The sequence below is a fragment of the Drosophila persimilis genome, unplaced genomic scaffold (assembly GCF_003286085.1).
Source record: "Drosophila persimilis strain 14011-0111.01,24,50 unplaced genomic scaffold, DperRS2 tig00000002-arrow-pilon, whole genome shotgun sequence".
NCBI lineage: Eukaryota > Metazoa > Arthropoda > Insecta > Diptera > Drosophilidae > Drosophila > Drosophila persimilis.
Genome location: NW_020825289.1, coordinates 13,603,522 through 13,616,823, shown reverse-complemented (window position 1 = coordinate 13,616,823; position 13,302 = coordinate 13,603,522). Strand labels below are relative to the sequence as shown.

Below are 13,302 nucleotides of genomic sequence, written 5' to 3'. Positions count from 1 at the left end.
ATGCAAGCTTATTAATTGCAATTTGAACCTAAATAGGCTCATTTCGACGAGCGGGTCGCCTCAGCTCCACGAGACCGCTTTGTGATCCCCGTGGCTTGTCAATTATACAAATGAGCACGATCCGCTGTGGTCCGTTTCATTGTCGCCAGATCGTTGACCAGCCGCAGCTGGAGCACGTGTTAAGTGGCGCTTTAACTGCACTTAATTTAACTGAAATTAGAGGCAATCGATCGACGGGATATGAAAGTTTACCCTGGCCAGAGTGACCCGTGCCACGGTGGCGGTGGTGGCTTGCTTCCTTCCGCTGTGGGCACAGGAACAGGCAGCCTTGGAAGAGCCTAATCAATGCAAATCAAGGTAGAAATAGCTTGCAGTAGGCTTTAAATTAGCGCGCGACAAACAAAGTCAACAAACGGAAGTGGCCACTCATCGGTGGATCGGATGAAGGGCCCTTGGAGTGGTGTAGAAGGCGTGGTGGTGGTCCAGGGCACAGTGGTTCAAGTGATGAGAGTTACCCTCCTGGCTTCCACCTACTTGAATCTTCCTTTCTATAATCTTCTATCTGCCTGCCTGTGGCTCGGGGTACCTGTCTATAAGCTACCTTAAACCTTCTTTTGAGTACTTCTTTCAATTAGCTGTCATCTGTCTGTTATCTAACAAACATCTTCTTCCACTATTCCTTAGTGCTGCACCCAATGTGCATGGATGTGTTGCAATTTACATGCGGCCTGGGCACAAAGCAGATATGTAGCTGATATCTTCATTCGCCCATCGCTCATCCGGTTTGGGGCCGGCCAAGAAGGGTTTCCTGATCATCAGTATGCATCAGCAGCATCCACGTCAACGCTTGCGCACTTTACCTTAACGATTTTTAATTAATATTTTAACCAACTATTAATAAAAGTAACAACTTCCGTCCCAGTTCAGGGCTCACTTGTTCATCGAGCTGACGATGAAGCTGCGCGCCCGATGGATGCTCGTGTAGACGCCAGGATAGTTGGCGTTGGCGCAGCCTAGGCCCCAGGAGACGATGCCACAGAGCTGATTCCTGTAGATCACACCTCCTCCCGAGTCGCCTGTGCAGCTGTCCTTGCCCGAGGAGCGGGCGCAGAAGGTGGAGGCGTACAGCGTGTCCTGGGACCGATACGCCCGCTGGCAGACGGTCTTCCGGATGAGCTGGATCTGCACGGTGCGAAGCTGGTTGGAGGGCTGGGAGCTACCGGATTGCGTGGTTCCCCAGCCGGAGACCCGCATGTAGTCTCCGGGACTCCACTGCACCGAGCACAGCGGGATCGTCGCGATGTTGCTGCCCGTCATGGAGCTCTGCAGCCGTAAAACGGCCACGTCCATATTCAGCCGCGAGCTGCTGTACGTGCTGGGCACAAAGGTCCTGGCCACGCGTCGTATTACCCCCGTCTGGGAGAGCTTGCTCACTCCGCCCTGAACCGTCATGCGGCTCGCCTGGTAACCACTGACGCAGTGGGCCGCCGTCACCACGTACATCCTGCTCACCAGGGAACCGCCGCAGTAGAAGGTACCATCATAGCGCAGGTTCACCACATACCCACCCACCGCCGACTGGGATGTGGTGGTGCCTCCCACGATGCGAGGCTGGATACCCTGGCTGCTCACTCTCCACAGGAGGAGCAGCTGCAGGAAAGTGACAAGGGAAAGATCTCCAGACCAAAGCCACCTCATGGCTAGAGCAATTAAATGAGCGGCAAGTGCCGGAGCTGTCGTTTATATGCGGGAAAGATCGGTGCAGCTGTGCAAACAAGATGTGGCTTGACGCAGGCAGGGACTGGGTCACATTTGTGGAAAGTTCTCTTCGAGGTCAACATGCGGCTGTGGACCTTGCGGGGTTCATAGATAACAATCCAATTAGGTATGTGTATCATTGAGGGGAGTACAAAATATTAAAAAATAAAAGAGCAGAACACACCGAGGTGAAAGCAGAGAACTATTTCAAATAAGTGCTAAATTGGTTCAGATATTTAATAGATAATTCCATGTTTGTTTATGACTTTTCATAGCTATGGGAACTTCCAAGCAAAAACAAAGCTGAGCATGCAATGACAAATGATGAGAAACCAATTTGTTCAGGAGTTTTGCAGGCTCGTTCCTCAAAGCCTTACAGAAACATTTGCCTCGCGAAAGAATTACAAATACCTACCATTCCCAAAGAAGGCTTTGGGACGCCCAAATACAGAAAGTTTCCATTGCTGAACACTTTTTATCTGCCATCAGCACCTTCCGGACCCACATCAAGCCCAAACTTGTGCTCCTCTCCTTGAGGTGAGTCATGGAATTGGGCGGGATTGGCTGTAGATCTGCTGTGGAAGATAAGACGGCCAGAGACTGAGTCGGAGTCGGGGCGGGGGTGCCCTTTGGCTTCATTTTGGCCAAAAACGGCATTCCAAGGCAGGCAAAGGAAACCCAACTGATGTGCGGAAGGCTGCTACCATATTGGAGGATGACTGGAGCTTGAGTTTGGATCCCCCCTGGCGTCTGGGCTTGGGTTAGGGTCTTGGCCGGGACTTTGGCTTGGGTTACACCTACCAGCCAGTGCGACCTTATCGCACCCATTAATCTGGCAGCTCAGGGAAAGAAATGAGCAATAACGAACCAAATGAGGCAAAGCAAGATGGTGGATGTTCTTGACCGCACTAGCCCCCTGCCACCATTTCAGGAGTCCCCCTTCGACCGGGCCAATATGGCGCATAGCCATCAGCACTTCGAGGCGAATATGGAATATGGAGGAGAAGCCTAATGAAAAGCAACCCCAAGAGGGAGCAGCAGAGACCGTATGTTAAATATTATGACCAGCTCTACTCTGAAAAACGCCCGTAAAACTTCGGTTCGAACACTCTCGCTCACTCTTGCCCCATACGCAACCGACAAAACAGAAAGGAAAAAATGAGGAAAAAAATATGAATTCTTTTTTTATGATCTCAAGTCATGCAAAAAGCGAAACGAATCAGAACGCGCCGCGGCGCGCATTGGACGTGAGTCGCGAATGCTTCGCTTCGTGCGGGGCGATGATGGCGGCCATGGTGGCTTAACCCCTCTGCAAGTCAGCACCTCTGCAGCCCTGCACCCCTGCACACCAGCACCCCTGCACCCCTCCGCTGGCCATCATCTGTTGGCCACGTTTTGGGGCCCCGGTTTTGCACTCCTTTTTCTTGTGTGCGCGCGCCCGAGATAAGAAACTTTTATTTTTTTCATAATAATACCTGGCAATCCACGTGTTTTAGGGTATATTGTAGGCTATGTAGGCCTGGCTATACGAGTATAAACTATGGAGACTATGGCACCATCGTGAAATCGATGGGAGTTGGGCCCCACACCAGCTCTTATTTTCTCCTATTTAAGTAGATACGAATAGCGGGTATCCTGTAGTCGGAATACGAGATTCTTATTCGCATTTCTTTTAGTTTTCATTTTTTTGTGTTGTTTAGTTCGCTTTCGTATTCCGTGATGGCGAACGTCATGGAACATGGAACCTCTGGCGGAAATGTTTGACAGACACGTAATGCCCAACGCCACAGTCATAATTTTTTCTATTCTTTGCATACTCTCTCTCTCTCTCTCTCTCTCTCTCTCTGGCTCTTTCCCTCCTACTCTCCCTATCTGTTTTCATCTGTATTGAACGATTTTCTTCATATGGAAAAACGGAGAAAAATGGAGAAGTAGAAGTCGAAGCAGAAAATGTTGATGGAATTTTATAATGAACATTCAGTGGGCCTTTGGACATTTTGTGCTGCTAAAGTGCAGTTAAGGAATAATTGTTGTGCTGAAAACAACAACGAAACCCATAACTAAGAGCCCAGGGAAAGAGAGAAATACTCGTAGAAGTTGCAACTGCAACAAAAATGTGGTAAAAAAGTGGAGAAAACCCACACAATGGGTGGGACCACACAATGAGGGAAAGCCGGAGTAGGAGTGGGAGTAGGAATCGGAGGAAAAAACTAACTGCTTGGAGAGAGAAGAGCATTTGAAAACAAAGTGACGAGAAAGGTCGTAACATCCAAAGGGAGCAATCATCGCACATTGGATTGCCAGAGACGAGGTGCCAAAGAAGCGGAAGCGGATATCAAGGAGGGCACAACAATAGCCACGAAGGTATGCAAAGTACCCTACCCTCAGATAGTCTCTAGAGAGACACCTTCACTCCCCTGCAATATGAGAGCTTCTACGCAATGTGTCGTCAATGTGGAAAAAAATATTAAAAAAGCTTTTGTGACTCGACTCCTGCTCCTTGCCTTCTAGTGCTCTTCTGATAACATCTAAGTTAGACTTGCTTCTCTTTAATATTTAACTCTAATTGATGGTATACAGCAAATCTGGATTGAACGCTTGATGTCTTAAATATGGTTATAAACGCAAACAAGGAGAGTATTCACATGAATTGGAAAGAATTGATCAGGTTAGGGGCAAAGGATGTTTCCATTCCAGCCCACATGCCAAAAGTATCCTAAAGTTCCCCGTTTTTACGTTTTTATTCGGTTTCACGGGAAGACAATGCAAATGATGTACTATCAGAAGCTTTCGCACATTGACTGTGCGACTCTAAAGGCAGACACCTTTAAATAGTATGGGGAGAAAAGCCGCAAGAGCCAAACCCAACACCAAACCTAAGACCAAGCCCTAAACACCCTTCGGGGGGCAGGGCAGGGAAATACTCATACGCCCCGTTTTAGTTGCAGCAACAACAATGGCAGCCCAAAGAGTCGGGAGTCGGGAGTCGGGCGGGGAGCGTCGGGCACAGTGTGCAGCCTCAAAAGCAGCTTCAACTCTTTCGGGCCAAGCTAAAAAGATGAGGGAAACAACAAGAGAAACAGTGCAAACTCTGGCACCAAACCACTTGCATGAAGGGGGAGTGGGGGGGGGGGGGGGTTGCAACCGGAGAACAGTTGGGGGTGGGGTCTTGGGGAGGATTGGGGATTGGGGCACAGTCGCCCCGGAATATTCGTGAGCAATTTCGCGTTTGACGAAACATATAATCTTCGCACATTTCTATGGAAATGAATGGATTGGTGGAATGCTTTGCTTGATGTATTGATAGATGCACGGCGGGATTGATGGATATATGGCTGGTTGGATAAATTGGATTCGTATTGGTTTTCTGCTGCCTCTGCCTTTACCGCTGCGGCAACAAGACAGCCAAAGGAGAGGAGAGAGCAACACAAAGCGAGAGAGAAAAGAAAAAGGAAAAAATAGGTGGCATATTTCTTTGGCTGTTGCATTCGCTGCAGTTTCTACCTTTGCATGCAAATTGGTATCCCCTGCTGGCTCTCTGGCAGCTCCTCCCCCCTTGCTCCATGGCGCGGCCACACCCTCAAAATCTCCCATTCTGCAAGAGGCAGGCGCCTCGACGTCGCTGCTGTGGCGCTGTTGATGGTTGCATGGCCTTTTTTCCAATCGTGTTCTACTTACAGAGTGTGTATGTATCTATGTGCGTATCTGTGTGTGGATATGTGCACTAGTGTGTATATAGATGTGCATCTGTGTGTGCAGTTTCTGTGTTTTTCTGCTGTGCGCCTATGCAAATATGCAATTAAGTCAGCCTGGCCCCGACTCTTGCCATGGAGCGGCATGTTTGCCGTCATCTAACATGGCATTCCATCAGCAAACGGAATCGGAATCAGAATCACACTCACAGTCAGAGTCAGAGTCGGAATCTGTATCTGAATCCGAATCAGAGAGCGGCAGTCAGTCAGCACCATCAATACGCTCATCGTCGCAAACTTCCCAATGTTGGCAAAAGGAATAGAACTGGGACTGGGACAGGGACAGGGACAGGGACAGGGACGGGGACGGGGACTAGGCTGGCCATGGCCATGGAAGTGGGAGTGGGAGTGACACGTTGATGGCCAGCATGCGATTGGCTTAATAGTTGGGTCATGTGTGAGTGGGGTGTGTGCTGTATGCGGCATCGGGCATGGCATGGCATGACATGGTCGATTAGAGACGGTGTACGAGCTCTAAGACAGCCGGCGTTGATTATATAGTTTAAGGGATTGAAATGTTCATAATCCATTGCCTGAAATAGACACTAGTGGTGTTGCAGTATAAATATCGACAAGTCTATACAGTTTACTGCATGATAATAATATTGATTGTTAATTTGCAGTTCTATTCGATTTAATGAATCGAAATTTAGTCATTTTTTCAGGCAAACTTATCAGAAACTAAATATTCTTGTTATTCAGATCTAGATTTTTACGTGTCATCTAAGACTCTTAATTTTTTTAAATGTATCCCCAAATGTTCCTCAAGTCCAACTGTTGGCGTATACTTGACGATTCCTTGCGCTCGTACCCTGTTGCGTATACTTAATATTTGAGAACCTCTTACAGCCCCAACATCCCCACCTACTATGTACATATTTTCTTGGCAAAGAATTTACATATAATATGCAAACAACAAAATGCCCGAGAAGAAGTAGAAGAAAATGTAAGAAAAGCAAACAAACAAAAAAAACAATGCAGAATGCTTACAAAACGTTAAACCGCAAAAAAAAACTGCAACAAAGAGAAGAATAAAGAGATGAAGATGAAAAAGTGCAGGGCACCGCAACAGAAATAACAAAAAAACAAAAAAAAATGCAAGCCACGAAATTCCAACGAAAGCATTGCTGCATCTTCTCCTCTTCCTCTTCCCCCTCCTCTTCGCCCTCCACCGCCATATACTGCGTGTGTCGCTGGTGCTAGCCATCTTCTTCTGCCTTATGCCCGTGGCTGCCTGCAGCTTCTTTCTTTCTTTTTTTCTCTTAAAGCTGCCGCTGTTGCTTTCCTTCTTCATCTCTCTTATATGTATGTGGCAGCTCTGTGTGCGTGTGCGTGTGTGTGTGTGTACACGGAGCAGTATGTGACGGCGACGCCATGTTGCTGATATTGAGTTGCGTGTAGTACGCGTGCAGCAAAGACATACATAAGTATGCATGTATGCATGAAAGTAAGAAAACACTAAAAGTATGAATATATGTACACATCATATGTATGTATGTATGGACGTGGCTGTGTGCATGGCATCAATGTTCAGCATGTACTGTCTGTATGTATATGCCTATATGTGTAGGCACGTATCGCAACATTTCGCATTATGGCCGATGCCGAATGGCTATGGCTTTTGTGGCAAGAAGCCGTCATTGTAGTTGGTGTTGTTTTGCGTGCCACCGCCACCACCACCACCACCACCCAAGCCAAAGGCCCAAAATAGTCCAAGAGCAACAGAGAGGGAGACGCAGGGGGGAGAGAGAGAGAGAGACAGCGGGTAAAACCGCATACAACTTATTTTGTTACTCCGTTGCTGTGCTGTGCGGTGCGGTTGAAATGCAGCAGCAGACGCAGGGAGGTGGAAAGCCAAGATGAAAAAGTCAGGCAAAGGAGAAACCAAAAAAAAAAAGAAGGGGAGGGAAAGATAAGAAGAGGGGGACTGGATAAGGTCTGCTCTGATGGAACTGCGACTGGAACTGGGTCTGGGAGCTGGGACCTACAGAAAACTCCCAGGAGCTAATCTTGTGGCTCTACCAAGCTTTTCAACTATTTCAAATTAGTTGCCATGAAATTTTCAATTAATTTTCAAATTTCAATTTAAAAATCGAGCGAACAATGCTGAAAGGGGCTGCAGCCATTGCCAGCCACCTCTGAAAGTGTGATGGGAAATTTCATAATGACTTCTTAGCCCCCGTTCGAGGCACACTCCGGGACCGAGTCGCACTCCCAGTTGGAGTCGGAGTCCATGGCTATAATAAGTGCAATTAGGCCATTGATGGTCTCGTCAGCTCACCTCGTCTCCGCTCTCGAAGCGGATGTGAAGGTGAGTTGGGTGGACTCGAATGGAGTTGTGTCTCCCAGCCCCAGCCTCAACGCCAGCCCCAACGCCAGGCCAAACTCTGCAGCTCCTGCAACTGTCGCCTCGCCTCGTTAGCCGGGTAGCAAATTTTCAGCGTCTAACATGGCCGGTCGCCATGTTTAATCAAATACGTGACTTGATTTCAATTTGGGCGGCAGCCCCACAGTTTCACAGCAATTCAGCAACAGCTTTTTACATTTAAGACTTCAAGAGCATCCGACAGATGCGACTCCTGTGCGTATCTAGTGCGATTTGCTTACATTGTTATTCGGGCAACTCTTTACAATTACAATTAGATGTGCAAATTTCAGTGATATAGAGACCAATCATATGTAAAGCTTGAAGCCCATCTAAAATGGAGAAACAATTAGAACAGCTAAGCTTTATCATACTCGAAGGATATGGTCACACATTGGATATACTGTACTAATCCACAATCCAGGATTTCCAACTGTTAGTTAGGCCTTAATTAAACATACTAAAGATAGCCCATTTCGAAAATAAACGCTATATTTTCTCTGAGAGTGGAAATATTAAATGGATGTGTTTCCATATATATTTTCATAATAAATTAAATATGTTACCCACAATATAATATATATACAATAAATATAATAAATTTATTTTAAAGTGTTTTATATTTCAATTAAATATGGCCCGTATTTTTATTACAATTATACTTAATTCAAAACGAATTCCTTTGTATTTCAGTATGTTTGTATGTTTATTTTTAGTATGCCATTTTCTCTGTCAGTGTAGCCTATAATATGGTTTATTGATATTCTTCTAACACATTGATACGGATATTTTTCTGCTCTGGCATATTTCAACAGCACTGAATAATTATAGAGTTTTCCAACTGATGAATATACCTATGCATGGGCTTAATTGCAATAGAAATTGTCGGACAAGTGTTGAGCTAATTACAAGGTTAAGGTCTCCGATTCTTCTTTCTTCACAGAAATATGTATGAGCCAATGGATGCCAGGGCCAGAGCCAGAGCCAGACCATGCCAGGCCACTCCATCGCCATCTCCAGGTCCAACCTGTTCCGCATTTCAGCAAGTCAATCAGAAGTCAATCACTTTGTGTGCGGGGTTCTTCGGGGTTCGGTTCGGTTCGGTTCGGTTCAGACTTCGATCTTTGGGCTTTTCGACATTGCACGATTATATGAGTATACGAAATTTCCGACAACAAGCCTGACTTCAGTCTGTTGAAAATAATAATAATAATAATATAGAGAAGCAGCAACAACATAATTGCAAATTGGCCCGAAAATAAAACAACAAAAAGTGAGCCACAACAACAGCAACATGATAATTTAATGTTTGCCAAATGGGCGAACGGAACGGGACACACACCACACACACACACACACACCACACACACACACACACAACACCAGGCCACAGAGGAAAAAAAAAGTAAATTATAGACTGTCTGGTGACCTTGAAAGTGAAATGCTCCAATCCCCGGGAAGGGGGAAAGAGAGTGCAGAGAGGTAGATCATCGTGTGTCTGGCTCTGGGTCTGGCTCTGGGTCTGGCTCTGGGTCTGGCTCTGGGTCTGGCTCTGGGTCTGGCTCTGGCTCTGGGTCTGGGTCGGGAGAAGGTGCCTGCCCAGAAATTAGTTACTCTGTGACCATAATGCCCGCTCTAATTGCGTAATTGACTGATCCGACACGCTAGTGAGCCGAAAGCAAACAATTGACAGACATTCGCTCGCACATTGAGATACATATTTTGAGATAAATATATGCTTAGGCCTGCGACAATCTGTATCTGTATCTGGGCATCGCCCGAAGATTGAAATTCATCTAGGGGTGGCGGGTACAGGACAAAAGGCTCGTCGTCGGCTCCCTTCTAGAGTTACGCAGCCGCTGCTGCGCATGTATCTTGCAGATACACACACACACTCATTCAAATACTGCCTCTCCATAGCTGCACCTTCGCTGTTTTTATGCAATTGTTTTATTTCTCCCCTCCCTCCTGCCCCCCCCCCCCCCCCCCCCCCCCCCTCACTCTCTTTGGTTTTTTGTGCCTGGTTTTGTTAAAAAACGTTCGAATGGGCGTGAACCAAAAATACAATTCCTGTTGTTGCTGCTGCTGCTGCTGCTGCCGCTGCTTTCTTCTCGAGTTTTATTTTTTTGAGCTGATTTCCGGCGCGTTTTGGATTACACAATGCGGCACAAACGGCGAGCGAAAGGTGAGCGGATTTCTCCAGCAACGGACGCTGGAGAGGAGTAGCCCAGGCAGCCAGGCAACCAGGCAGGCAAGAGAGTGGCAAGTTCCGCCCAGCTCGACGGTGCACGATTCCTGTGTCGCCGTCTTAAGAATCCAATTTGAATTGCCGCCAGTAGCACGCTGGTGCTGCTTCACCCGGAAGCCAGCTGAAACAATGCCCTGGAACTGGTGGACGCGCCCTTGCCACTGCCACTGCCACTGCCACTGCCACTGCCACTGCCGCAGCGACATTTGTTGCGCCCTCGAGTGCGGCCTTTGTTGCTGGCCGAGATCAAGGGTCCTTACCCCGTTGTAACGGAACCCTGCCGCCAACGCTGCCTCACCCGCCCCAACCACAACTCGATCAACTGTTCGGATTTGTCAACTCTCTCTCGCTCTCGCTCTCGCTCTCTCTCTCTATCGACCTCCTGCATCTGTTCCCAACGGAACCCGGCCAGCTGCAGGAGTAGACGATACACAACTGTTACCATCTGAAAGATTGGGGGTACATGGGTTCCAAAACGTTCAAGCAAACAAAAGCTTGCTAGAAATCCTATTAGTAGTAGTGTTTCCTGGAAGTTCGGAGAGCGTTGTGAATGCGATTAGCGAACCGCACTTGATCTCTGATTTCTGATTTCTGATCTCCCACCATGTCATACCCGTACGCCGAGGTATCTCCAGGAGCTACCCCGATGGAGATGCGTGGCTAAAGCTGAGCGCTCACAGCGGGGGGCGAGTTCGGGGGAAATTAATCAAAACTAAACCAAAGCAGAGCAGAGCGAAGCAAAGCAAAAGCTCAAAGGCACGCACACTCACTCATTCACACATCTGGGGGCCACACTCATGGGTTAATCTTTGCTGGATCGATGCTGGTGCTCTGTGTGGCTCGGCCAACTCAAACGTCCGCTGAACAATGAAAGTGGCAATTAACCAGAAGCCGAGCATTAAATTACAAAATGCGATCGGCGCAACAGGTTGCCGCTGCGATCACTCGATCACCCGATCGCCCGATCCCCATCGATAGATTGTAGTAATAATAATAAAAACAAAAGAGCAACAGCAACAACCAATGTTGAATGGATTTGACTGGGACTGGTTCTGCTCTACGAGTATCCCTCTCTCTCGCTCTCGCTCTCGCTCTCTCGATCTATCTTGGTGGCTGACCAGACCCAGTGGGTTTCCTAATCGATTTCTTGAGCAAACTCTGCCTCGGCTTCTGCCAACTGCAATTAGATAGAGCATTGGATTCTCACTATCTTTTCCTCTCTGTGGGAGACTTGCAGCTTGCAGGGAGAGGTCGGTCCCGTCCCTTTAGCCCCTGAGTGCATTAGAGAGCAGGCACTCGACTCGACCTCGAATACCCGCTGGGCCAACGAATATTGATTGAAAATTGATCTATTAAGAGGCTCCGAAGTGCGACATCGATAATCCGTAAGCGAAAAAGTGCACATGCTCCGAACAATAGAGCGACAGAAGGAAGATCCGTCCGTGGGCGTGGTCGCACTACTCTAAGCCCAAAAGAACCCAATGGAAACCCAATGGAATCCATTCTATCCATTTGTACTCGTACTCGTACTCGTATTATCCGATCTGTGTTTAGTGTTTGCCTCGGCAGGGGGCCCCCGGCTCACACCTCATCGCCGTTGGAGTGTTCTCCGTTGATTGACAGTTGGCGACACCTTTTTATTTACGAGTAGTGCCCGTGCCCGATCCCGTGCCCGTGCCCCAGCCCGTTGTTGCGGCTGCATTTTTAATGATATCACGTAGTTTAATTTGCTCTCGCCGCTGCTCACTTTGGTCTGTTTTATTTTGGTTTTCCTTTTTTTTTTTGAAGCGAAATGCAAAAAGTTTTTCAATCCAAACACACATTCATTTCATCGCATGGCAAACGTTATTTCCTTCCTGTCCTTTATAGTTGGATCGTTTGAGGAGAGGGCAGGGAATAATGGCATGCACTGGATTTGCTCATTATTGTTTGCGCAAACTTTTGTGGTTTTGGGGTCGGAGGTCATTTGGGTTCCGGCATTAATATATATAAACTGTCATTGATAGCGTTTGCGGTTTGCAGCACCGCAGCTCTGATCCAATGGCATTGAAAACTTTGAATGCTCGTATTTGTGGGAGTTTGATTAGTTTTCACAAGTTCTTCAGTCAAGAACTGGCATCAGTCCACAAGTCCAGTTCTGAACTACATTTAATCCAAGTATATCCATAAATTTCCACGTCCCAGTCTCTCACCCAATGCCATTGGGCTAATAAAGTGGTTAAAGTGCTTTGATTGTTTGAGATGTCAACCCCTGGGCCTCCAGCTACTACCCCTAACCACAAGCCCCCATCAGACCGCGACGATATCCATTCACGTTCAGCCAAACACTTTGATTTGTCAACCATTTGGGGCCCACTGGACGTGGAGCACTGCCGTCGACTGCTGTCTGTGCCCGAGAACGACTCCGAGTGTGTGACCTTAGGTTCAACTCGTTTGCATGAGCCACATCTTGATTAGTCCAAACACTTTCCAAAATGAATGTCGTCAGCAAACAGCAAAAGTTGTTGCCTGGTTGTATTGTGGTTTGTTGTTGTTGTTGTTGTTGTTGTTGTTGCTACCCCCTTTTGTGGTAATCGAATTGTTTCAGCGCCGCTCGGCAGTTGTCCGCAAATCGAGTCAATTTAATTGACCTCCAGAGGTCAAGCTGTTCTCTTTAGTTATTGTTGTTGTGGTGCGTTCAAGATAGAGACAGAGAGAGCGAGATTAAGAGAAAGAGAGGGTATAGAAGTAGAGACCCTCATGGAAACGCTTTCTTTCTTTTGATCCCCAGAGTCCAGTGGCGGCTTGTCTTTATAAAGATTGTGGGATCCACAACAGAATCCAAAGGCAGCAAAACAGAGCGAGAGACACCCAGAGTGAGCTTCTTCTCTGTTAATGGATTTAATTGAATTTTGGCTTGTTGCTGCGTTTTATTTGTCTTAATTGTCTGCGAAATAATCATAAATCAGTTTTGTGAACGACAACGAAAGCAGCAGCAGCCGGAGACAATTCTCCACCCCGGACTGGGGGCAGGGGCAGCCAGCACTTGGGTCAATCAATTTATGACATATCCCCCAGCTCAGGGTCCAGAACCGAACCGACCAGAGCTGAGCTGAACTGAACTGAACTGAAACGCACCGCAGCGAAGCCCAACTCAACAGATCTCAAGCCAGGCGGATGATGCGGCACTTTCACAGTTC

The 13,302-nt window shown here is 47.4% G+C and overlaps 1 protein-coding gene across 1 annotated transcript; it reads right to left on the bottom strand.

Annotated features, from left to right (window-relative positions):
* Positions 1-930: 930 nt before the first annotated feature.
* On the bottom strand, positions 931-1,698 carry LOC6592288 (seminase). The gene has a single exon (XM_002018371.2). It carries the CDS (start codon positions 1,696-1,698, stop codon positions 931-933), a length of 768 nt encoding a protein of 255 aa, XP_002018407.2.
* Positions 1,699-13,302: the final 11,604 nt, after the last annotated feature.